The sequence below is a fragment of the Phalacrocorax aristotelis genome, chromosome 1, assembly GCF_949628215.1.
Source record: "Phalacrocorax aristotelis chromosome 1, bGulAri2.1, whole genome shotgun sequence".
NCBI classification, from domain to species: Eukaryota; Metazoa; Chordata; class Aves; order Suliformes; family Phalacrocoracidae; genus Phalacrocorax; species Phalacrocorax aristotelis.
The window spans coordinates 124,085,287-124,110,474 of record NC_134276.1 but is presented as its reverse complement, the minus strand read 5'-3'; the positions used below and the strand labels follow the sequence as shown (position 1 = coordinate 124,110,474).

The 25,188-nt window shown below is 41.1% G+C and overlaps 1 protein-coding gene across 1 annotated transcript in view; it reads left to right on the top strand.

The window, feature by feature from the left end:
* The window catches only part of ZPLD1 (zona pellucida like domain containing 1), a 100,437-nt gene extending 75,709 nt beyond the window's left edge, over window positions 1–24,728 (top strand). The window contains exons 5-12 of the mRNA XM_075104595.1: window positions 2,485–2,666; window positions 3,343–3,415; window positions 6,586–6,683; window positions 15,001–15,081; window positions 15,925–16,096; window positions 17,482–17,590; window positions 20,781–20,810; window positions 22,822–24,728. Coding sequence (XP_074960696.1) covers window positions 2,485–2,666; window positions 3,343–3,415; window positions 6,586–6,683; window positions 15,001–15,081; window positions 15,925–16,096; window positions 17,482–17,590; window positions 20,781–20,810; window positions 22,822–22,997 — 921 coding nt within the window. The 3' untranslated portion in view covers window positions 22,998–24,728. The remainder of the gene's footprint in view (window positions 1–2,484; window positions 2,667–3,342; window positions 3,416–6,585; window positions 6,684–15,000; window positions 15,082–15,924; window positions 16,097–17,481; window positions 17,591–20,780; window positions 20,811–22,821) is intronic.
* The last annotated feature ends 460 nt before the right edge of the window (window positions 24,729–25,188 follow it).

Genomic DNA, 25,188 nt, shown 5'->3' with positions numbered 1-25,188 from the left:
CAAAAACAGTCAAGATGTGGGACTGAAGTTCAGATTTCTATGTTCAGCTCTCATCTCCTGGTGCACAGCCACTCTGTGCTACGGTGTTTTGCCTGGTGGTGTGACTTCAGTGTCTACATTTTTTTGTTGCTGTTTCAGGCATGGATAATGCACATCTTGCGCAGCTATTGACTAAATCTAATCCTCAGATGTGGGTGAGATTTTGGACTCAGAATCCGATCCAGGAGCTGACTTCAAAGTCTGTTTTGTACCAGTATAATTTCATTTTCTTCAATTAAACTAACTCATTCTGAAAGGGGAGAGGAGGGAAGTCAGGTCTCCAACCTTCTAAACCAAAGGAAGAGGGTTGTACAGCCTCTGTGTGAGTGTATATCACGCTGTACAAGCAGTGATGACTTGTATCAAAGTATCTATGAATAACTTACATTTTTACACTTGTTTTTGTATCATTTTTTAGGCTAATGTATTGTATCTGGAATTCATACTTGCACTTGATGATACCTGCCAGTTTTTATAACAAACCCCGTTTTCTGTTGCTGCTAATTTTGCAAAACTGGGCTGAAATGTTCGATGTGCTCTGTGACCTCTTTGCCTCAGGCTGAATTTTCTTTTAAAATTTCAAAAAAACCACCACAGTTTGGCAAGTTCAATCTTCTTGTTTCCCATTTTCCGTGAAAAGCTATAGCACCTCCATGACTTGCAGTAGAAGAGTTTACCAGGAAGCAACTTTGTCCCATTCCCGTGGAGTCGGTCACACTGTAAACCGCCTGGCTTGCTATTTGATTATAATTGTAAAGACCTTGGTGTGGTGGGGTTTTTTTGTGGTTTTGACTTTGTTGGTTTTTTTTAAAAAAAAAAAACAACAACAGTCTGCTAAGCCCAAATAATTGCAGCTCCCCATGAAGCCCCCCACAGGCTGTACAGGATACAAAGAGAAAGTAGCAGCTGCTAAAAATATAACCAAAAATTCCCCTCATCCTCTCTCAGTTTATGCATGCTGTGCCAGGAACAAAGAGGATAAAGGAGCAGGGAGCATTTCTTATCATGTTCCCCACACTGAAGTAGTACAATCCCATGCATTTCTTGGCTGTGTTTCACAGCAAAGACCTTCAAACTCATATTCAATGAAAGTAAAGGAAAGACAACAGTTCAGACAGAATCCAGGCAAAACCAAGGCCTGTCTGTAATATGGCAGGCACAACTTTTTTTTTTTTTGGTGGGGGGGTGGGAGTGGGGTGGTGAGGAAGCTAAACAGAGCTGTACTTGGCTATACTGCCTTAGTGCTCTAGCCTGTGTTTTTAGGCAAGGAATAGATCCTAGGAAATTTGGTTTTCATAATTTTCCTGCCATTTAGCAAATGATTAGGCATGCTATTGGCAAAGTGTGTGGCTGCATCTGTCTTCTAGCTGGCTTTTCTGTAGCCAGAGAAATCAAAATACCTGCTGCGCCTCCTGTACTACTTAGTGCAATATATTACAACTCATACTCACCACAGGATGATTCTTCCATAATGAAATGTCATTTTAAGAAACTCTCTTTTAAAGCTTTAGAAAGCATGTGTTTTGCTGGTGCAGTTGTTCAAAAGAAATGCTACAGTGGAAGTCCAGTGCCATGTTAACTGGCCTTATTGTGTCTATGCCTACTGAGAAAGTAATTTGTGGCACTTTATCTGCTGTTTTCAAACTACCCTGTTATTCAGATCAGTAGCTAAATGTGGAGTGGGGCTGGGCTGCTACCAGGAGGGATGCGTGTTCTTTGGTTTTCTGAAGAGCTGCGTGTTATTGCTGCCTCTGCAGGCTCTGCGAGCCTGAGCAACACAGCAGAGCCTGTGTCCAGGGACTGAATTAAGGTTGCATTGGCATTAAAGTTGTATTACTTTTCAGCTCTTGTGTTTCTGACAGTGTTTCTTTGCACATAGTTTATAATTTAGATGTAGAGATGCATAAACTAGACAAAAACACAGGCTCAGAGTCCAGCTATTTGGATTGTATCTGCTTATAAAGTACATTTGTTTTGATGTGTCAAAAACAAAGCTTGAGCGACAGAGTATTTTTTCTGTTAATGAAATTGCTTGTGTGTTGACTTTATTATTACATATGGAAGCTCATTTTAAGCTAATATTTTTTTAACTGTAACAGAAAACTTCCTTCAGCTTTTCCCAGTAAGTCACGTGAATTCACTGGGCATGCTCAGAAAAAAAAGTACCTACCAAAAAAACTGCTTCCAGGAATCATTAGATTCTTCCAACTGTTGCTCCGGTCTGTGTTTTAAGAACAGGGATGTCGCTCGTGAACTGTATACACATGATTTCGGGGAGGTGAAAAACAGAACACAGGGGACATGTTATTAAACTAAATTAATTTTTGAAGGATTTCCTGAAGATATCTCTAGGTAAATTATGGGCTAAAGCATGAGTGTCCTAAGCTATCTTTTGTTCCACAATTAACTTTCTGATAATAGTTGTTTTCTGTCTCCCTCAAATAGGTATCCTCAGCTCGAGGCATCAATGCTTATGGAAATACCTCAGTGGTACAGATAGGTAATGTTTCAGGCTATATTGATACGCCAGACCCACCAACGATTATCAGCTATTTGCCTGGCCTTCTGTACAAATTTAGCTGTAGCTATCCACTGGAGTACTTGGTTAACAATACCCAGCTTGCTTCGTAAGTGCGCTCTTTACTTCTATGCATTTCATTCCCTTGTTTATGTAAGCCTATATGTATGTGTATTTGTGTGTACACACCTATACATACCATAGTAGTACTGTCAACAAACACAGTGATTTTTCAGTTGTGCAAGAGTAAAGGGAAAGGAAAAAAAAACATTGAAAGAAGAGGTGTTGCAAAGGAAAATAATATTCTGTAGCATCATTTTATGAGATAACAGTTTATGAAGAGCTGCCTTTATGAAGAAGGCCTTAGATAATGTAAAACGTCCCTTAAAATTCAGAAGTTCTAATGACAAAATGGTAGCAGCAAAAAAATGGACATTCTTCATGAAATATTTTGTAAACATGTGAATATAGAGTACAGGAGAAAATATTTCAATGAGTAGACCTTTTACATCATGAAAAGTATGTTCCTTTTTGTCACTTTGCCTCTCTGCTAATTATTTTTCTGATTCATGTTTTCAACAGTATCCATTACTTTCTGCATAGTTAAGGTTCTGTCGGGGTTTCCACTTATAAATTCCTATTTCTGAAGTTTATAATTCAAATGCATAAATTAATTCCTTGTGACATGACTACTTGAGTTTTTTAATGATAAACGCTGAAGTGTGTAAACAGAAAAATAAGATATATTTTTTCATGATGGTTTTTGATTTCTGGTTCTGTTGTAGATCATCAGCAGCTATTTCTGTGAGAGAGAACAATGGTACATTTATCAGCACTTTGAATTTGTTGCTTTACAATGTGAGTATAAAACACAGTAGTATGACCTGGACTCAATCCATCTCTGCACTGTGTGGGTGCAAACCAGAGCAAAATATAGATTCTTCTTCATTATTTGCTGTTCCTTTACCACTCCTCCCATGAAGAACCAGGCCTTCCATCTGGGCATTTTTCGTCTGAGTTCCCTTGTCCTTTTTTGTTTGCACGGACCTGTTGTCTTGTATTTATACGGCTTTGAGGACACACAGTCTTTTTGTCCTGTATTTATACAGTTCCATGATTTACATATCTGGCTTTCAGGTTGTAGTGCCATGTGAATAATCAGTTGCAGTAATAATAATAATAATAATAATCATACTCCAGAGTGCATACTTGTGTTTGCATTTATTACGTATATGTGTATGTGTGTGCATATTTCTATATATATATGTGTGTGAATATGCGTATAGGTACGTTACACTAATACAGAGAGTACTCTGTAGAATTCTATAAAAATATTCTAGACCTGTTCCATTAGCAATAAACTGTAGCACTTTTGCTGGGGTGTTTTTATGTTCAAGCCTCATCAGAGTGTTTTGATCATCTGTAATTGTAGTGAGGGATGTGGGATTTGTTCTGAACCTATAGCCCACGGTACTTGTTGCCTCATTGTGTGGACTTTCTAGATTTTAAGGGTTAATCTGAACAGCTTTCAACTCACACTTCTTTCATATGTTTTAGATAATTTAACTTGAATATGCATTACTGTATAAGCTTTTACTATGTAAATACGGATGGTGACAGTAAAACGTGAAAAATGCACAGACCTCTACTTAACAACATTAATCTCTGAAATGATATTTTCGTGTTGATTAAAATTTTTATTCATACATTTTAAATACCTGATTTAAATATCAATTTTTCAATCTATCTAGCAACGTTTTTGTAAATTATGAATCTGATTTTTTTTTGCATTATTATTCATGCTGTCATGACACAGTTATAATTCATGCAACTGATTTAAAAGTCAATGCTTTATGCTTTGAACATAATGAGCTATAAATATTGTAACAGGACATTTTCCAAAGGCACACTTGAAAAAAAAGAATTCATGTTTGTTTGACAGAGCAGAGCTCCAAATAACAACCTATAATCTGTTAAAATGAGGATTATACTTCTCTCATTTTTAAATAAACCTGTGACCAAAAAGATGGGGCAGGGTGAGGGTAGCCAGAGTTCTCAGTCAGGACAAGCATTAACATGTTTCCTGCCTTTCAGGGCCCAGTTCTGCACACAGTCAGGTATAAATGCTATGGATGCTTGTACTGAGCCTGTTTTTTTCCTCAAATACCACATGCCAAGCTGGGCTTTCATCTTCCCTACCCCAGTTAGTTTACAAGTCGACTGTGAAAAATCGTGTCTTATCCTTCTGATTTCGGTTGTATTACTCTAGCATGAATAATACTGCTAAGGCTGGCAGATTCAGATGATGGACATGCCCTTCTGGTTCACGTCCTAGGGCTGGGTGTGTACACAGGTGGCTTGTGCATTGCCTGCAGTCTGTCTGGTTGGGTGTGCCTCTTGGGACACCCATGGTCTTGTGAGCTTCGATCCTGTGGGCTCACTTAGTCCCTGTTAGAGTCCTGGTTTTGGGAGGGACCTTGAGGCTCCTGTCCACGCTTGATATTGGTGAGAGGTTGTGCACAGATGTGGCTCTTAACTTTCAAACTTTAGCTGTAGTGTTATTTCCTAACATTGACATCTCATCTTCTCAGCCCACCTCCATCTTCCCTCACAAGGCGATGTTTACATTTACTTTGTGGTGTTAGTGTGTGTTATCATTAGAAAAGACAAGAGAGCCATTATGATAGACTCAGAAATAGCTTAATAGCAAAAAATTTAATGGGCTTTCACAGAGTCTAAGTGGCTATATGCTTTTAAGCCTTCCTCTAAATGTCTGTCTAAATGAATAGAAACTACTCTTTAAGAGAACAGCTACTATGGAATGTAAGTGAGGGACTTGCTGTAGACTTCTTTTAATCAGTTTGCAAAATGTGACAGAGCTATGTATTAGAGAAATGTATAACAAATTTTAAAGAAGGCAAACTTACCTGATCTCACTTGAATGTATCTTCAAGGACTTGCTCTGTGTATGTTGCAGAACTGGTCTATATGTACATGTGTACATCCGAAGGCCTCCGATGCTGCAGAGATTTAATATTGGGCATGCTGTGAATTTTCCCTTTGAAAAAGTACTTGATTTATGTGCTTAATCCCTCTTGTTGCTGTCAGCTGCTGATCTTGGTCTTACCTGCCACACTGAACCTGGTCCAATATTCTGTTTACAAAATTTTTCTTAGTATTGAGTGTTTTGACCTCTCACAAGAGGTCTCAACGTGCTGAGTCCCTGTGCTTTCTGGATTAGCAACCTATTTGACATAGGTGACCTTACCAGTAAATGCATTTTGATATGCTGAATTAATGTCTGTCACTCAGATCCCTTTCATGGCACTGTTGCTAAAGAGACATTAATGGTTCAGCCTTTGAACAAGGAACCAATAAAACAACTATATCTACGTAGTGGTATATGGGGAATTCCCAACTTTTTGTTATATACAGCTTTTTTTAAACAGCTTTTTCTAAACATTACAATTTAAATGAAAATGTCTGTTACTTGTAGTCTTCAAGAAGGGAACTTCCGTAGAAACTACATTTTGCATAATATAATGTGTCTGTTCTCCCAAACTGCAGGTTAAAGATATATAAAAGGTGGTGGCATTGCTCTCTCTACTAAATCAAATAACCTTAGCAACCTTTTCTGCAAAAGGGTACACTGTGGCAACCCAGTTAAGCTCCTCCTTTAGAAAATCACAGTAGCTGCGATGTTTGCCTGTAGGTGCTGGGAAGCTTACTGATGTGTCAATGAATGATACCTTTTCTTTAATCACCAATCCAACCACTTTATAAAATCATAAATACGTTCCCTAAAATAGTTGCATAGGCTAAAGCCAGTCAATTGTGTTTGATCTTTACAGACAAACTTGTAGGCGAATGCTCTGGCACTGGTTTTTGCTTCTTTGCTTAAGGAGGACAAAGTAAATGATTGCCCTACATAGAAAGGTCAGAAAAATTAGGTGGGAGTTCAGTCTGTGGATGCAGATAGGTTGTTACAGTGGGATTTCTGGTACACTAAGGCAATGTTTGTTTTTCAGGATTCAACCTACAGTCAGCAGCTCCTTATTCCAAGTACAGGTTTACCTTTGAAAACCAAAATATATGCGGCTGTAAGAGCAACGAACCTTGATGGCAGGTACCATAAAGGATGTTATTTCTTGTCTTGCTTGCTATTCAGCTCTTGGTGTTGCAATTTTTTCTGATTTAGAAGTAACTGTCTTTCCTTATAGCCTTTGGTATGCTAAAATAATGGTTGGTGTTTGATAATAACTGCCCTCAGCTGGAGGGTATCAGGTCCTTGGTGGTGAATGCATATCTTGCTGCTGTCCTCATTTTGAAAGTTTCCCTGAAGTATACTTTAAATTCTATATTGCTCTTATTTAAGAACTGGCCTCAGTAAGATCAAGTGAGAAACTCCAGGCCTTTTGTTGTGGTTTAACCCCAGCTGGCAATGAAGCACCGCACAGCTGCTCGTGCACTCCCCCCTGCCCTGCAGTGGGATGGGGGGAAGAAAATTGGAAGGGTAAAAGTGAGAAAACTCATGGGTTCAGATAAAAACAGTTTAACTAAAATAAAATAATAAAAGAATTAAATTGTAATGAAAAGGAAAATAAGAAAGAGAGAAATAAAACCCAAGACAGACAAGTGATGCAAATGAAAACAATTGCGCACCACCAACTGACCAATGCCCAGCCACTCTGTGAGCCGTCACTTCTATGCCAACCTTCCCTCTAGTTTTATTGCTGAGCATGATGTCATATGGTGTGGAATATCTCTTAGGTCAGTTGGGGTCAGCTGTCCCGACTGTGTCCCCTCACAACTTCTGTTGCACCCCCAGCCTGCTGGGGTGGTGGGGTGGGGTGAGAAACAGAAAAGGCCTTGACTCTGTGTTAGCACTGCTCATCAGTAACTAATTCCTCTGTAACCAACACTTTTCAGCACAAATGCAAACCAGAGCCCCATTCTAGCTACTATGAAGAAAATTAACTCTATCCCAGCCAAAACAACACATTTTCCACCCCTTATTCCCTACTATTTATGTCATGCTCAGGTCTCACACTACCCAATAATCCTCATTACCCATCACCCTCCTTCCGATCCTTTGATATCACACACCCCTGGACCACCCCTGTAAAATGTCCACAAAATATCCACTGAGTTCATTTAGTCCATGACTTTGGGCTCCATCTGTTATGATGCTCATGGAGGACAGGAGAGGTGGTGTGTTACATGGAGTTACTGGGCACTAAAGCCAGTTCAGGTCAGGTCACTGCTGCACTTGCACTGCTTCTTGTAAGGCTTGTCCTCCATTGGTTCATGTGATTCCTGCTTTAGGAATTCCTATAACATGGAACTCAAACCATGGGTTACAACAATTTAAAGGTATTTCCATTACAATCTCCAGCCCTTGTCCCTTTGGGCCACGTTATAGTGTTTAACATTGCAATGAACTCTTCCTCTTGCTCCTAGCCCAGCTAGCAACATGGGGTTCCTGCTATAGTAATTCCCGTAACATGCAACTCAAATAACATATTATTTTCACCCTGGATTAAATCACCTTGAGGTACACATTGGAATCCCCCACCCTTCTGCATTACTCACCAAGGGGAACCATGGCCTTGAGCAAAAACAATCCCATGAATAGGTTTACCTTTCCTGAGGAAGGAACAACCCAGACTGTTTTTCACAAATGCCTTATATATACTATGGGAATCTTACCTCCTTCCACAGTACACAGGGGTTTTTATTGGGCAGGGCCAGGTTGACTGGCAGATCCTCTAGAGTTTAACTAGCCAAGTGGCTTCTGCTAAATGTGTATCCCAGTGCTTGAACGTTCCATCACCCATTGTTCTTAGTGTAGTTTTTAACGGTCCATTGTATTGTTCAATTTTCCTGAAGGCTGGTGCATGATGGGGGATGTGATACACCCAGTCAAAGCCATGCTGCTTGGCCCGGTTGTCTGTGAGGTTGTCTTTGAAATGAGTCCTGTTTTCTGATTCAATTCTTTCAGGGGTGCTGTGTCGCCATCAAACTTGCTTTTCAAGGCCCAAGACCTCAGATTCATAGAATGTCCTGAGTTGGAAAGGACCCATGAAGGTCATCAAGTCCAGCTCCTGTCCTTGCACAGGACAACGCCAAAAATCACACCATGTATCTAAGGGTTTTGTCCAAATGCTTCTTGAATATCACCGGGCTTGGTGCCGTGACTGCCTCCCTGGGGAGCCTGTTCCAGTGCTCCACCACCCTCCGGGTGAAGAACCGTTTCCTGATATCCAACCTAACCCTCCCCTGGCACATCTTCCTGCCATTCCCTTGGGTCCTGTCATTGGTCGCCAGAGAGGAGAGATCAGCACCTGCCCCTCCTCCTCCCCTTGTGAGGAAGCTGCAGACCATGATGAGGTCTGCCCTCAGTCTCCACTTTTCCAGGCAGAGTAAACCAAGTGACTTTAGCCGCTTTTCATACAGTTCTTCACCCTAAACCCTTCACCAACTTTGTGGCCTTTCTCTGGACGCTTTCTCATAGCTTTGTATCCTTAATGTACTGTGGCACCCAAAATTGCACACAGTACTCGAGGTGAGGCCGCACCAGCGCAGAGCAGAGCGGGACAACCACCTCCCCTGACTGGCTGCAATGCAGGGCTTGATGCACCCCAGGACATGGTTGGCCCTCTTGGCTGCCAGGGCACACTGTTGGCTCATGTTCCACTTGCTGTCAACCAGAACTCCCAGATCCCTCTCTGAGCAGCTCCTCTCCAGCCCCTCATTCCCCAGCCTGTATGTACATCCAGGGCTGCCGTGCCCCAGGTGCAGAATCTGGCACTTGCCCTTGTTAAACTTCTTATGGTTGGTGATTGCCCAGCTCTCCAGTCTGTCCAGATCTCTCTGCAGGGCCCCTCTGCCCTCAAGAGTGGCAACAGCTCCTCTCAATTTTGTGTCATCAGCAGACTTAATTAGTATTCCTCCCAGTCCTGCATCCAAGTAATTTATGAAGGCATTAAAGAGTAGAGTACTGGCCCTAAGATGGATCCCTGTGGAACCCTGCTAGTGACTGGCTGCCAGCTCGATGTAACCCCATTTACTATGACCCTTTGAGCCTGACCCATCAGCCAATTGCTCACCCACAGCATTATGTGTTTATCCAGCTGTGTGCTGGACATTTTGCCCAGGAGGATACTGTGAAGAGAGAGTATTGAAAGCTTTACTGAAATCCAGAAAGATTACATCAACTGGCTTCCCTTGGTCAACTAGGTGGGTAACCTTGTCATAGAATGAAATTAAGTTTGTTAAGCATCACCTTCCCCTTGTGAACCTGTGCTGGCTGGGACCAATGAATACACTGTCTTTCAGGTGTTTTTCAGTAACTCCCAGAATAATCTGCATAATTTTGCCAGGCACAGAAGTGAGACTGAGTGGGCGTGTCATTGCCAGGGTCGTCCCTGTTGCCCTTCTTGAAGACTAGGACAAAATTTGCCAGCTTCCAGTCAACTGGGACCTGTCCAGATATTTTGCTATGGCATCAGCCAGCTCTTTACCCTTGGATGAATCCCATCAGACCCCATTGATTTATAGACATCCAGCTGGAGCAGCAAGTCCTGCAGTAGTTGGGGATTGATTGGGAGTTTATCATTCCCACAGTCATGGTTTTCTAGCCTAGGGCTCTGGGGTCCCAGAGTCCATCATTGGTGTTGAAGACTGAGGCAAAGAAAGCCTTAAACATCTCTGCTTTATGTCCCTGTTTGTGAGGTGACCATTCCCATTGAGTGATGGGCCAGTGTTACTTCTGGCCTGCCTTTTTCCATTAACATATTTACAAAAGCCCTTTTTATTGTTCCTCACAGTATTGGCCAGCTTCAACTCTAATTGAGCTTTGGCCATGTGAATGTCCTCCCTGCAGTGGTGAACAGCCTCTCTGTAGTCCTCCCATGTCACCTGATCTTGCTTCCACTGGCCATATACTTTCTTTCTTCTCCTTATTTCTAGAAGAAAATCCCTGCTCAGCCAAGCCAGCCTTCTGCCTCGCCAGCTTGACTTCCTATGCTTTGGGATTGCCTGCACCTGTGGTCTTAGGAGGTGGTGCTTAAAAAGCAATCAGCACTGGTGGACCCCAGCACCTTCAAAAGCTTTTCCCCAGGGGACCTTCCTAAGCAGTTCCCTGAGCAACCTCAAGTCTGCTCTCCTCATGTCCAGAGTTGAGGTCTTGCTGGCAGCTTTCCTCCTGTTACCATAGATTTTAAGCTTGACTGCTTCATGGTCACTGTGGCCAAGGAAGCCACCGATCTCCACTTCTCCCACGAGACCCTCTCTGTTAATAAGAAAGAAATCAAGGAAGGCACCTTCCTGGTCGGTTCCCTCAGTACCTGTACCAAGAAGTTATTGTCCAGATGGTTTAGGAACCTTCTGGACCTGTTTGTCCCAGCTGTGTGGTATTCCCAGTTGACACCTGGCAAGTTGAAGTCCCCGCCAAGGACAAGGGCGGATGACTTAGAGGTATCCCTTAGTTCCTTAAAGAATAACTCATCAGTGTCATCACCCTGGCTGGGTGGTCTATAGTAGACTCTCACAACAACATCTGCTTTATTTGTCTGTCCCTTAATCCTTACCCAGAGGCTCTCAACTGTGTCATTGCCAACTGCAAGCTCCATGTATTCCAGCTCCTGCTTTATATACAGTGTCACCACCACCCCCCCCACCTTGCCTGCCCTGCCTATCCTTCCTGAAGAGCCTGTAACCATCCATCATGGCACACCAGTCACAGGACTCATCCCACCAGGTTTCACTTATGCCACTGATGTCATATCTCTGGGACTGGGCCAAGGCTTCTATTTCTCTTGCTTATTCCTCATGCTGTGCAAATTTGTGTAGAAACACTTTAAGTGCGGTTCATTGTGCCCATCGCCATGTGGAGCAGCCTGAAGAATCTCACTAGCATGCTGCTCCTCCAACTTTGGCGTGCCATCCCATTGCTCGTCACTGACTAGCCTGGTATTGTCCCTTTCTCCTTTCCAATCTAGTTTGAAGCTCTACCAATCAGCCCTGCTAGCTCCTGAGCAAAAGCCCTTTTCCCCTTCTGAGAAAGGTGCATCCCATCGGATTTCAGTAGACCTGGTGATAAATAGACCATCCCATGGTCGAAAAACCCACAGTTCCACCCATGACACCATCCTCAGAGCCACGTGTTGATCAGCTGGGTTTGCCTGTTCTTTCAGTATTCTTCCCTGCTACTGAAAGGATCAAAGAAAATACTACCTGAATGTCTTCATTTAGCCAACCACCTCAAGGCTCTGAAATCCCTTTGGACCTCTTTGGACTTCTTTGCTACCCTTTCTCTGCTGACAGAAGAACCAACAGTGGGTAATAGTCATGACCGTACCAGACTAGGGAGTTTTCTAATGACATCTCATACCTTGGCCCCAGGCATGCAGCAGACTTCCCTGTGAGTTGGGTCCAGTTGGCATATTGGACCCTCCATTCCCCTCAGAAGGGAGTCACATATGACAACTACTCTTCTTTTCTTAACGTGAATGGTTGTGATGTGGGTGTAGACTGCCCTAGTAGTCCGGGCAGTGGCATGGGTCACAGGGTATGTTTCCAACCATCTAGTAGTCTCTTCCACCATTGTGAGCACATGGTGCTTGCCATGGTGGGTTCATTCTAGTGTCATTTAATTTATCTGCTAAGCTTCCCCATATTGATATTCCCCATATTGATATTTCAGCTATCAAAAATGCTTAGCTTGTTTATGGTGCATGTTTGAGATTCATAGATAATCTGTGCAGTGGCATCAATACAATCACAAATCCATTTGTATGTTGCATCCCTTCCTAAATGTCCTGATGTGTCGTGGGCCCATTGAGCTATAAACAGCTTACCCTTATGTTGCCAGTCTAGATCCACCGGAGCTGCTTCAATTAATAGAATCTTAGAATATTTTGGGTTGGAAGGGACCTTTAAAGGTCATCTAGTCCTACTCATTGCGGGGGGTTTGGGACACCTTCAATTAGATAAGGTTGCTCAGACCCCCGTCCAACCTGACCTTGAATGTTTCTAGGGATGGGGCATTACTACCTCTCTGGGCAACCTGTTCCAGTGTCTCACCATCCTCATTGTAAAACATTTTTTTCTTCTATTTAGTCTAAATTTACCCTCTTCTACCCTCTTTTAGTTTAAAGCTATTACTCCTTGTACTATCACAACAGGCCCTGCTGCTAAGCCTGTCTCCATCTTTCTTATAAGCCCACTTTAAGTACTAAAAGGCTGCAATAAGGCCTCCTTGGAACCTTCTTTTCTCCAGGCTGAATAACTCCGAATCTCTCAGCCTTTTTCCATAGGAGAGGTGCCCCAGAGCTCCGATCGTTTTTGTAGCCCTCCTCTGGACCTGCTCCAACGGGTCCACGTCTTTCCTGTGCTGAGCGCTCCAGAGCTGAATGCAGTACTCCATGTGGTGTCTCCCCAGAGTGGAATATTTTAGTAGCCTGGTCTACCTAATCATTGTTTTGATGTTCTTCAGTGGCCTGACTCTTGGGTATGTGAGCATCTCATGATGTGTTTTCACAACCAGGTTCTCTACCTGGGCAGCAATATTTTGCCATGATCCAGCAACCCAGGGTTTACTTCTGTGCTGCCAGTTGCTCTGCTTCAATTGCTGTAGCCATGCACATGGTCATTTTTCTCGTTCAGCAGTATCTAAAGCCAGCTGGATGGCTTTCAGCTCTGCAAACTGACTCTGTTCACCTTCTCCTTCAGTAGTTTCTGTGACTTGTGTAGGGCTTCACACAGTAGCCTTCCATCTCCAATATTTTTCCACAATAGGACAGGATCCAGCTGTAAACAGGGCGTGTTGCTTCTCATTTTCTGGTAATTTTTTATATACAGGGGCCTCTTCAGCATGAGTCACCTCCTCTGGTGACATTCTGAACTCTTTGCCTCTGGGTTAGTCCATGATCAGTTCCAGCATTCCTGGGAGGTCATAGTTTCCAGTTTGAGCCCATTGTGTTATCAGTGTAACCCACTTAATCCATATAGCATTAGTTGCATGATGCGTAGAGGAGACCCTCCCTTTGAACATCCAGCTGAGTACAGGAAATCGAGGTGCCAAGAGGAGCTGTGCTTCAGTCCCAACTACTTCTGAAGTGGCTCAAATTCCTTCATATGCTGCTAATATTCATGTTTCAGTCAGAGTGTAACGGGCTTCAGATCCTCTATATACCTGGCTCCAAAACCTTAGAGGTATACCTTGAGTCTCTCAAGGTGCTTTCTGCCAGAGTCTTCAGGTGGATCCATTATCCCTGGCTGAGGTGTAAAGCATGTTTTTTACATCTTGCCCTGCCTGGACTGGCCCATATGCTGCTGCATGAGCAATCTCCTGTTTAATTTGTTCAAAGGCTTGCTGCTGCTCAGGGCCCCATTCAAAGTTCATCTTCTGTGTCACTTGATAGAGAGGGTTTACAATCAGACTATAACCTGGAATATGCATTTTCCAAAACCACATGGCACCTAAGAAAGCTTCTGTGTCTTTTTTTTGTTAGTTGGTGGAGATATAGTTGTTTATTTTATTGATCACATCCATTGGGACCTGATGATGTTTATCTTGCAATTTTATTCCTAAAACCTGGATCTCCTGTGCAGGTCCCTAGACCTTACTTCGTTTTATGGCAAAACCGGCTTTCAAAAGAATCTGGGTGATTATTCTGCCCTTTTCAAACACTCCCTCCGCTGTGTTGCCTCATGCAATTATATCATGAATACACTGCTGGTGTTCGGGAGCCCCATCTTCTTCCAGTGCAGTCTGTATCAGTCCATGGCAAATGGTAGGACTGTGTTTCCACCCCTGGGGCAGTCGGTTCCAGGTGTACTGGGCACCCCTCCAAGTGAAAGCAAACTGTGGCCTGCACTCTGCTGCCAGAGGGATTGAGAAAAATGTGTTGGCAATATCAGTTGTGGCATACCATTTGGCTGCCTTTGATTCCAGTTCATATTGGAGTTCTAGCATGTCTGGTATGGCAGCACTCGGTGGCAGCGTGACTTTGTTCAGGCCTTGATAGTCCACTGTTAGCCTCCACTCTCCATTAGATTTTTGTAATAGCACAGCTTTTAGAAGTCAGGTAGCTTTGATTTCTAGTTCTATGTGGCCATGACTTCTGAAAGGATGTATGCAACGTGTGTCGGTATAGTGGCTTGCTTGCATGAAACTGTGTAACTTGTTTTATACAATTCTGCTGCTATGCTGCGCTGTTTAGTTTTGTAAGCTGTGGGGAGAAACAGGTGATGTACTGGGAATGTAGGATGACTCATATATGACCGGTTAAATACAGTAACTCAGCTTCAACGTAACAGCCTGCATTATCAGTTTGTATGCTTGCCTGTACTGTCTTCTAAGCTTATCTCACTTGCTGTCCACCCCTACTCTTACATTGCCAGTTCTCCTCATCTATGACTCTGCTCTCCCTGTGCAGGTGGAATGTTTTGATGGACTACTGTTACACCACACCATCTGGTAATCCTAGCGATGATCTTCGATATGATCTTTTTTTCAGGTAGGTCCTGTGCAAACCCAGTGTTTTGTGGGTCCTTCCTTTAAAAAAAAACAGCTATAAATCTCTCCAGTAGTGGTGTTCTAAACTGCATGGAAGGTCTAAGCAATATTATCAGGGAGGACTGAGGGCTGGGCTTACAGATAACGTGTCAGGACTTATCTTGTTTGTGAATATAAACATAGAAGCAAGTGCGAAGTTGTAATTATTATGAAGGTAGAGAAACATATATCTAAAATGGTTCTGCTAGAGATACCATAGACACCCAAACTGAATGGCTAAACCAGCATTTATTTTACCAAAGGTGGCCTTGTGGTAAATTGCAGTGATATAAAATACCATAGCCTCCAGTTCAGGAAAGCAGTTAAGCAAATGATTAAAAATAAATAGATGTTCCTGCTTGTACTCCCAGTAATAACATTTTTTTGAATTGGAACTTGGAAAAACATCTTGGCAGTATCTCAGATTAAATCTTATCAGTGATGGTTGCTGGAGAGATACTGTCTTCATTTGGAGTTACCCATCTATACCGGTTAGCATACCAGACTACATTTTGCTTCAGGTCTCAAGTTTTTTTGGGCACTGAAATTAAATGGTACCTTGGTTATGGCTGTGATTTTGCAAAACAAAACATAATATTTTTGTAGGAATGCATTTCAGCACAGGACTGTGCAGCCTGACAGGCAGATTGTGGCTGCCCATGTTGGACATTAGCTCCTCGGAAAAGAACAGTGTGCTCTAAAGCACTGAACTTGCTGCATAAGTTATCTTATTCTCAGCTAAGAGCTGTAAAGTGTTAATTATACAGCTGCTCATCCTAGTTTTAATCTTCTCTACAAAAACTAGCTGTGACAAGGACCCGCAGACAACTATAATTGAAAATGGCAAGAGCCAAATGGGCCGGTTTTCCTTTGAGGTGTTTCGCTTTGTGAAGCATAAGAACCAGAAGATGTCTACAGTCTTCCTTCACTGCGTGACAAAGCTGTGCAGAGCAGATGACTGTCCCTTTCTTGTGCCAGTAAGTTTCGGTGGACAGAAGTTGCTGTTAATATCTGGATATAAAATAAGCATAGTGGAGTTTTGTGTACAAATGCTATGGAAGTTTGGATCGCATAGAGTGAAGGTGACTTGTAGAGTCTAAAGTAAGAATGTTTGCGCCTGAAGGAATATAAAACTGATGAAGAATAGGGCAGTGAATATTGTCATCTGGAGATAGAATAATACTAGATCTGCAAAACACAGTTTTTTGAACACATGAGAAATGACCTCTTTGCCTTTTGGTCCTTAATTCATTTTTAAAAGGAATAACTCTGAGGCAGCTTCAGAGCTGATATTCTTAGCATAGCATTGAAGAAACAAGGTATCCACAGTCACAGTGGATAAACAGAAGTATCTTACAGTAGAATTTATGGAAAACTTAAAGCTATAGTGAGTGCTGTTATACTGACAAGGAGAATTTGACAGAGTTTCTGGATGGGGAGAATGCTACATCCCCTAGAGTTTATTGCCATCTCCTTTATAATTTGGAAGCTGCTGTTTTGCTGAAGTTCATGAAGTTGTGTCAATTCAAAAATTATTTAATTTTAGGAGTGTCAGGAACAACAAACATGTTTTGGAGATGGAAACATTTAAATAAACATATGAACACAGAATATCCTGTGTTGGTGCTGTCAGAATGCGGTTTCATTTCCTATTGAATGACTTACCATTTAGAATTTTAAAATGCTATCAGTCCAGCATGCTTCTGACATTTTGTATGTTATTTTATACTTTTATGTTACACTTCTAAGTTATTCATTGTTTCTATTGAATTTGTGTTCTGAGGTTTTTGAAGTTCTTTTACAAGAGGTTGAAATTAAAGAAACGCTCTTGGTTGAAGCATACTTGAGTACCCAAGATTAAGGTAGATGATAAACTAGAGATGTTAAAGGTGGATTCCAGATGACAGAGTACTGGGGATTGTTTTAATGTGGGTCAATGCTGTTTAGAACTCTGTGGAAAGTGTGTGAACTTTAACTCGAGAAGCTTGCTAGAAGAGGGATTGTAGCATGTTGTCTGTCTCTAGTCAAGCAAAACACATTTGTTGGGGAAAACTCTCTGTAAACAAAGCTTTGGGAAATTAACTACTGAAAATTTAATATACTATAAGATGGATCTTGTACACAACAGAAAAGTAGTTCTGTAAACGAAGTGAAGAAAAATACAACAGGAAGCCGGGCATTTATAAGATACACTTCTAGGGAATATTGCAGCTGTTTTTATTGCAAAGTAATTTAATGCATACTAAGAAATAAAATCAAAGTTGTAGTATCGCTTATAAGAGTTTACATTAAAGCAGGAAGCACAGAAGGGCAATAATTCCAGTCTACTCTGAAACTGTGATTCTTTTGATTAACCGCTCAGATCTGCAGTAACAGAGAAAGAAGAGACGCTGGTGGGAGGACAACTTGGAGCCCTCAGAGCACCTCTGGCAATGCTGTAATCTCTGCTGGCCCCATCATTACAAGGAGTGGTAGGAATGAGCAAACTTTTTCTATGGACTGTAGGAATTTCAGAAACCTGGGGAAATGTTTTGCAGTTCAATATAAATTTGCAGTGACTTAGAGAAAGGGTGGATTTTCCATGAGTTTGCTGGGTATTTTTTTCTGTACTGTTGAAGTCTTTTGGTAGAAATTTAGAGCTAATATTTGTGTTCGGCTCTCACATACTTCCTCCCTCCCCCAGTAAAATCACTGTGGGATACTCTTATGCATATGAGGCCATTATAAAGCCCAAACTCAGTGGGCTGACCTTTTTTTTTGTCAGATTTCACTGAAGATAATGGAATTTAAGGTACTGTGTTCAGTGTTGCAATTTAATTTGGACAGCTAATGGATATTCACTGTCACTTTCTATTCACCATTTTGTCCAGCTTCACCTGTGGGTTTTTATCTAAGTGTTGCAAAAAATTAATATGTGCTACACTTAGCCTTCAGCTATAAGAAAGAAATAGGACAAACACATTGTAAATTCTAAATAGAGTGGGCCAAAATCTACTCCTTTAAATCCAGGGTGAAATTCTGTGATTTCCATTTCTATTGCCAAAGTTAAAGCTAAAACAAAAAACACCCCAGCTCTAAGTGCAACCTGCAGTCTCTGAAAGTAATTTATGTGACTGCTGTTGACAAAATAATAAAAATAAATTATTTGGAAAAAGTTTGAGAAATTCTGTTTACAGATATTTATAAGTAGTTGCAGTTAAGCAACTGATTTCAGCAGTCTTAGATTCAGGAAGCTGAGAGCGGGACTGAATCCTGTCTATGAAAAATAATTGAAACACCTGAGACTAAAATCCTTCTTTATGTGCAAAGTGGTTGTGCCCACAAATACAAAGAGAACAACTGACCCTCCAGAATAGGGAACTGTCTAGTAAGAGACCAGTTTTAGAACAAATACCCTATGTATTTGTTCTTACTTAAATGATATTTAAATTTATATATAAATTATATATAAATATATATATTTACAAATAAATATATAAAATAATTATACAACAAATATAATAAGCAACATCTCTGCCATAAAAATGAGTATTTTTGTTCTGCATTATACATAGTCCCAATTGAGTTGCTGCTATCTGATTAGTCAAGAAAAAGTGAAAAGAACGAACTTCAAAGTTGCATGCATGAGGACTTATGGGAAAGGAATGACAGACTTGCTCAGACAAACATGTATGCTAGAGAAATGCTGCCTTAGGCAGGGGATGGAAACTAGATAAGGCTTGTTATATGAGCAACCCCTGTTAGGTAATACAGCTTATGATTCAAATGCTGTGAATGTTACTTTTACAATTAAAAAAACAAAAGATACTCATTAATTACCTTTAAATACTGTATAACTTCAAGTGAACAAGGATCTGTCCCCAGGTGTTTAATGACCCCAAAGAAGTGATAAACAATTTCATATTTTCTTGACAACTGTTAGGTGTTTTAATGAAAACATGAGTAAGGCTGAAAAAGGAAAATATTTTCCTTTAGGTGTCTTCTACTTGAGATATGTGGCTAAAGCTTTTTAGATGAGACATATTTCTGCATCTCCATAGTATACTTTTAGAGCATCCCACTCGAGCTGACAGAAGGACAGTTTGATGTGAACTACTCTGAAAAAGAATGGGATTCAGTTCTGAACTCTGCCATGAATTTCCTGAGTGGCACTGGGCAACTCAATCTGACTTACACTTCACTCTTCCTTCTGAAGCAGCAAGAGGAAATTAGTATTTCCTCCCACTGTCCATTCCCATTGTGAAAATAAGTGCATTAAAAATGTGAGGTTCATGAATACTATAGTCCAGGAAAGAAAAGGGGGAACGTCATGAGAGAACTTGAACAGAATTATCTGGTTTTGGATGAGGAGTGCCAGGGTGCGGTGCTGGCTTACTCTGGTGCACTGCTGCATGGAGGTGCTTATACTGTTTCCAAGACCAGGTCTGGTCCAGATTTAGTACAGATACATTTGTACAAAGCCCATCAAACCTGCTGCGCCTGTCTCACCATGGTACATACCCCAGTATTAGGCCTGCAGTTGCATTGATGTGCAACTCCCCCACTTCCCTCATTTAGGCTGGTGCTGCATCTCTCCCGGGGCAGGTCCTGTGCACATTGGTGTCTGCAGAGGTGCCTCGAGTTAGCCAGGTCTCCCCATCACTCTAGTCACCAGCTGTTCTGGTAACAGAGCTGTTTATGCAGTTACCTTGATAGGAACTGAATCACGCTGCTGCAAACGAGTAATGGCCCTTCTCCTGTGTATTTCTGAACTCCTATTTCTAACATTTTGTTCTTTTCAGAGAAACTTTATTCTTGTTTGTTAATCTAAAATAAGTCATTACAGGAGACATACACAGAAGAAAATATTTTGGCCTCTGTGTACAGAATCAAAGCAAGCACCTACATGTAAAGGTGAAATTGTGTAGCTTTTGATTGGTGTCTCACTTAAACTTAAGACAGCTGCTCAAAACAAATGTATACGTGAGCTGTGCTTACAGGTTGCACAGAAAAGCAAAAGCAGTGACAAGAAATGTAGTTCTGAGATGGACAATGGTAAGTAAGTAAAACTGAAGACAAAATAAAAATGTTTCCCTTAACATAATACCACTGTGCAACTGTCAAGAGAAAAGTGAGTGTGGGGAAAGGGCATTTTTGTAATCACTTACGGTCAATGATCTGTTTTTTCCTTTAAAAACTCAGGTTAATTTTTTTTTTTCCTGTACAGATCTTGTAATGTGATTAACAGTGAAGGGACTTGCGTATAATACTGTGCTTATGGTTGCATTTTTATTGAAGGACAGAATAAAACTAGCCACATTTTCAATTAAGAGGTTCCTGTGTTAAGGTGTGGGTGGTTTTGGTGGGGTTTTGGGGTTTGTTGGTGGGTTTTTTGTTTGTTAGTTTGGTTGGTGTTTTTTTTGCTTAGTTTTTTTTTTTTTGCTACAGAATATTAAGTAACTTCATATTGGTGTGCTTGCATTAACAATGGAGCAATGTCATGTAATTAATATTGTTGTCCTTATTTGACCAGAGATATTAAAAGCTACTAGTCAATGTTGCAAGTATAGCTGAGTGTTTTTAAAATAAAGCTAGGACTACTGGCTTTTGTGTTGCAAGGAGGGGAGGAGTTAGGCAGAGGTATTTGTAAAATATAATGCATCCCATTTTTGTTTTATACAGATGAGATGCCAACCAACAATTCACAACTTGGTAAGTTAATCAGAATTTGAAACATAAAAGAGGGTTTATGAGTGAAACAGAACTGAAGAGGTGAACCATTCTGATAAGCTCTATGCACTGAGCTGGAATGTTTTTTCTTTTTGGCTTTTTTTTTTTTGTAATTTAAATGAGTCAATACTGCCATGCTGTAAAGAAAGCAATTCGTGAATCTGGAATGCTCACCTTAATTTGTGTACCCAGCCCCACCAGCACAGCAACTTCTAATTCCTATGATGAAATTGAAATGAAAATCTGCTGCTATGACATATGAGCGTGAAGGAACATTGCAACTGCCAGATACAAAATCAGACTTAAGCAGTGAGATTTGCTCGTGCCACGCAGGAGTAGAGCAGCAAAATGGTTCTTATGGTGCAGTCCAACTCAGTTCACAGCTCAGAGTCAGAAGAGCTCTGCTTCAGCTCCTGTTCTCCTGTCATTTAACCACACAAAGAGCCTATGGAAAAGCTTGGATAGAACTTGTGGCCTGCTAGGGCAATGGAGGAAATAGGCTGCAGGGGAGATCAGGTCTCTAAGTTTTAGGGTGCTTCTCCTCTGGGCACTTGGAAGACTTGTTTTAGCCTGTCTGTTACTGTTCTCTGCTGATAACAAGAGCAGCTTATGACTAATAAAAGATGGTCAAGGTAATCAGGAGGTCCATTGGGCCATTCCACCTCTTACTTGTTCATAACAGGGCTGAGTGGCACAAGCAACCTATCCTGTCCTCTGAACTCCAATACTATTTGTTCCTTCTGTTCTTACTTAGACCATATAAAAGCAGCTACCTTTCTTGCCTGGCATGGAAACAAATTTCTCCCTGTAATGAATTGCTCCCTAGTGTATTCCTATCCATAGGTATCATCAAAATAATAATAATAAAAAGCAAGTTCTCAATTTGCTGCACAGAGTTTGCTGTGTTAATGGCTGCTACCTTTCCTCTCCATCCAATGAAAACAGTAGTCCTCTCTTTCCATCCCAGAGCAACAGTATTCCTGTGCCTGTTGCTGTCCCAGTGGAGAGGGAGGTAGAGCAAGGTGGGATTATTATTGTAGTGGAGGGAAGACAAGTAAGGTCAGAAGGCAGCAGTGTTGAGAATGGGAGGGCAACCTGATCAACAGAGCTGACTTTTTTTCAGCTTTGGTGAAGAGGGAGGGATTGATGATTTTGAGGGCAGGTGGCTGCTTCTGGGAGGAGCAGTCTGGTTTCCTACCGAGAAGCCATGTTGTCATCTCACCTCACTCTTCAGCGCTGGTAATAGCAAACAGCTCTTAGGCAAACGCATAGCAGTGCTTTGGGTAGCACCTACCACTCAAATGTTTTTGTGGTTTGGTGGTTTTTTTTGTTTTGTTTTGTTTTCTCTCTCCCCCCTCCCCCCCCCGGAAAAGATGATACTGGCTGGATGCGTGTGTTCCAGTATCCAGGAATTGGTCCATGAACCAGTGTAGCCTGTTGAGCTACAGTAAATAGTAAATAATATGTTACCTCCTCCCTCTAAGAATTGGTAAACATATTAAGAAGCCTTCTGTGGAGGTGTACAGTCAAGCAAGAGTAGCTCAGGTATCTGGTGCCAGATATGCCTGCTGAGGATTTATATACCCTTTGAATTGAGATGTGGATAATGATATCAGGGAAGAAATCCTTTCATTAACTTGGTTAGGCCACCAATCCTTACATCTCTGCCTTGATAGTTCTTGGACAGTGATAGTCTTGCCTTCAATAGCACAGGTCAAGGTTGGTCACTAGCATATGAGGGATTATGCTGTAGGAGTATCCTTACTGTCTTTATCCCCTAGCATGATGGCTATTGAAAGAACTAGTAGCTATTTTCAAAGTGTGCTTAGATAAGTTTTATCCAAGTAGACAGGTGCTCATTCTGAAGTACAGCTTTAGTCCTTTCATTGTAATTATTCTGTATATAGCACGTTGTAATGGAAAGACAGAAGCATTTGGCACTGCTGAGAGATTCTAACCGTATCTTACCTGTGCATTTTTGTTCTCATTGCAGCTCATTCAAATGGACCTCCTTTCCAACTGAACTTAGTCACCAGTGCACTGATTTCAAGTGTTGTCATCCTAGGAATCACAAGCGTTTTCTTTTTTGTATGTTCCCTAACTCTTCTGCACAGGAAGTGGCCCAACAGTTCAGTTTTGAGTGGCATCCGAAACCCAGTTTTCAACTGAAAGTGATGATATACTTGCACTTTTTCTTTGGGATTGCCTTTCTTGTCCATGAAATATTATTCCATTAAAAGTAATATTAAGGCAACAGTCCAGCTGTATCCAGCTTCTCTTCCAGCTGTTCTATATTTCTAGGTTTGCTAGATGATGTTGTGTAGGTAAGCAGCAGTGACAGTAGTAACAATTGTAGACAATTATGAGAATCTCAATTGTGTTTGTGATCAGACCATATGACATTATGCCCATGGGTGTGATGACAATAGAGCTTGTGTCTCCAGCTTCCCAGTAAGGTTTCAAAGCTGAAGATGCTGAAGGTGAGAACCTTTCCAAGTATGCCATTATCACACACGACACATTCAGAAGCATTCATAAATTTGTAAACACCTACTAAGATATGGATAATTTCTATTTTGTCGTGGTATTTTTCACAAATTTGAAAAAAAATATTATATCTCAGGAGGAACTTCTTTTTGTCTATCCAGGATAAAAATAACCCCAGAGAGACTTAGAATAAATTACTTTTGCTTATTATTCACTTGGAAATATTTTCTTAGATATATCTTCCATTGAATTGTGGTGATAGCATGTGAAGAATGTAATTTGGCTGGCCGTCTTTGAGTCAAATCGTTTAGGGCAAACTGTATTTCATCCCAGGGAACAATGCTGCAGTTGTTGAAATGGCAGAAAAACCCTTTTTCCAGCAAAATCACTGAGTGAGAATCCAAGAGCTTTAAATCTAACTTTAACTAAACTTTTAATCTAACTTTAAATCTAAGGAGAAAGTTAATTCTGCACAGAATTGCCACACCTGCAGCCTTCAGCCAAATTCTAACTCTGGGGACTGCTACAGAGGGAAAAGTATTTCGTTCCCCTGGCTCCTTGAAAAGGCAAGCTAATACAAACATGTAATGCCCAAACTTTCCTCATACGAAACTGGTTTTGGAGCATAATTTGTCAGTTGAGTAAAATCCTTGTATTCTAATTTTTAAGGCCCACTTTTGCCCAATGAGTTTTGCAGTTCTCAGATAAGGCTCTCCTTTCTACATGAAGAGTTGTAAATCAGTGCTTATGTCTTCAGCAGATTTTCCACATGGATTGGACTTCTCCACTGTATGGATGAGGGGAAGAGGGCAACTAGAAGGATAACAGGCCACAAGCAGTACTGTACCATTGACTAGTTCATGTGAGAAACATCAGACTTACCTGAAGTGAGTGTGAGTGACCAGGTACCCTTAAACAGCAGCACAGGGCAGTGGCGTAGCTGTGTAGAATAGACAAAAAATGCTAGTACTGGAGAGGCCACCGTAGACACAACATATGTTAAGCTGCACTGGATAGGCAGTTGATATTTTTGTCACACACACAGCAGTTAAATTTCATTTTTCATGTACTGTGCATATTGGTCTAGAAACACCTCACTGATATTTATCATCATCTGTGTTAACTATGTCTGTCTTCGCTGGTGTGACACAACTGGCTAATGATCAGATCTCTTTGGCTCTCAAGACTAAAGACAAATACAGGTTTGTTCTCAGTTTTCTCTGATCCTGCAAATGCTGTATAAAGGCCTGTTGTTCACAAAGCCCACTGTGCTGTAGCGCGATATCCCTAACAACCAACACTGTGCCTGTTTTCCTCCATTCTTAATACCTCAGAAACATTTTTGCACTTCAGGGGTTAGGTCTGATGACATGTAAAACATGATTGTTTAATAAAATTATTTGAAACATTTCAGAATGGATGCCTTGTCTGAACTGTCTTCCTCCCGCTGTCAGATTGTTAGTGTTTTGTACGTGCTTTCAGTGACCTCATTCTACAAAGATGAAAACTGGATATGCTTTTTTAGTCAGTTTGGTAAGAGCTTTCAATATATAGGATAAATTAATATACATATAGCTGTACTGGTCTTTAAAGGAGGGCAATAAACTCTGGAGATGTATATCCTATTCTGGGGATAAAGAAATTCAGATATTCTATTTTAATTTACTCATAAAGACAACCACAGAGATTCCATTAATGTAATTACGACTTCATAAACAGCAGCTTTAGCCGAAAGTTTCCGGTGATGGAGATAGCCATTATCATCCTTAGTAAGTTGTTCCAACAGTAAATTGCTGTCTTTAGTATTTTTTAAAAGACTATTTCTAATGGGAATGTGCCCAGCTTAACTTGCCAGCCTTTAGAAACTGTTGTG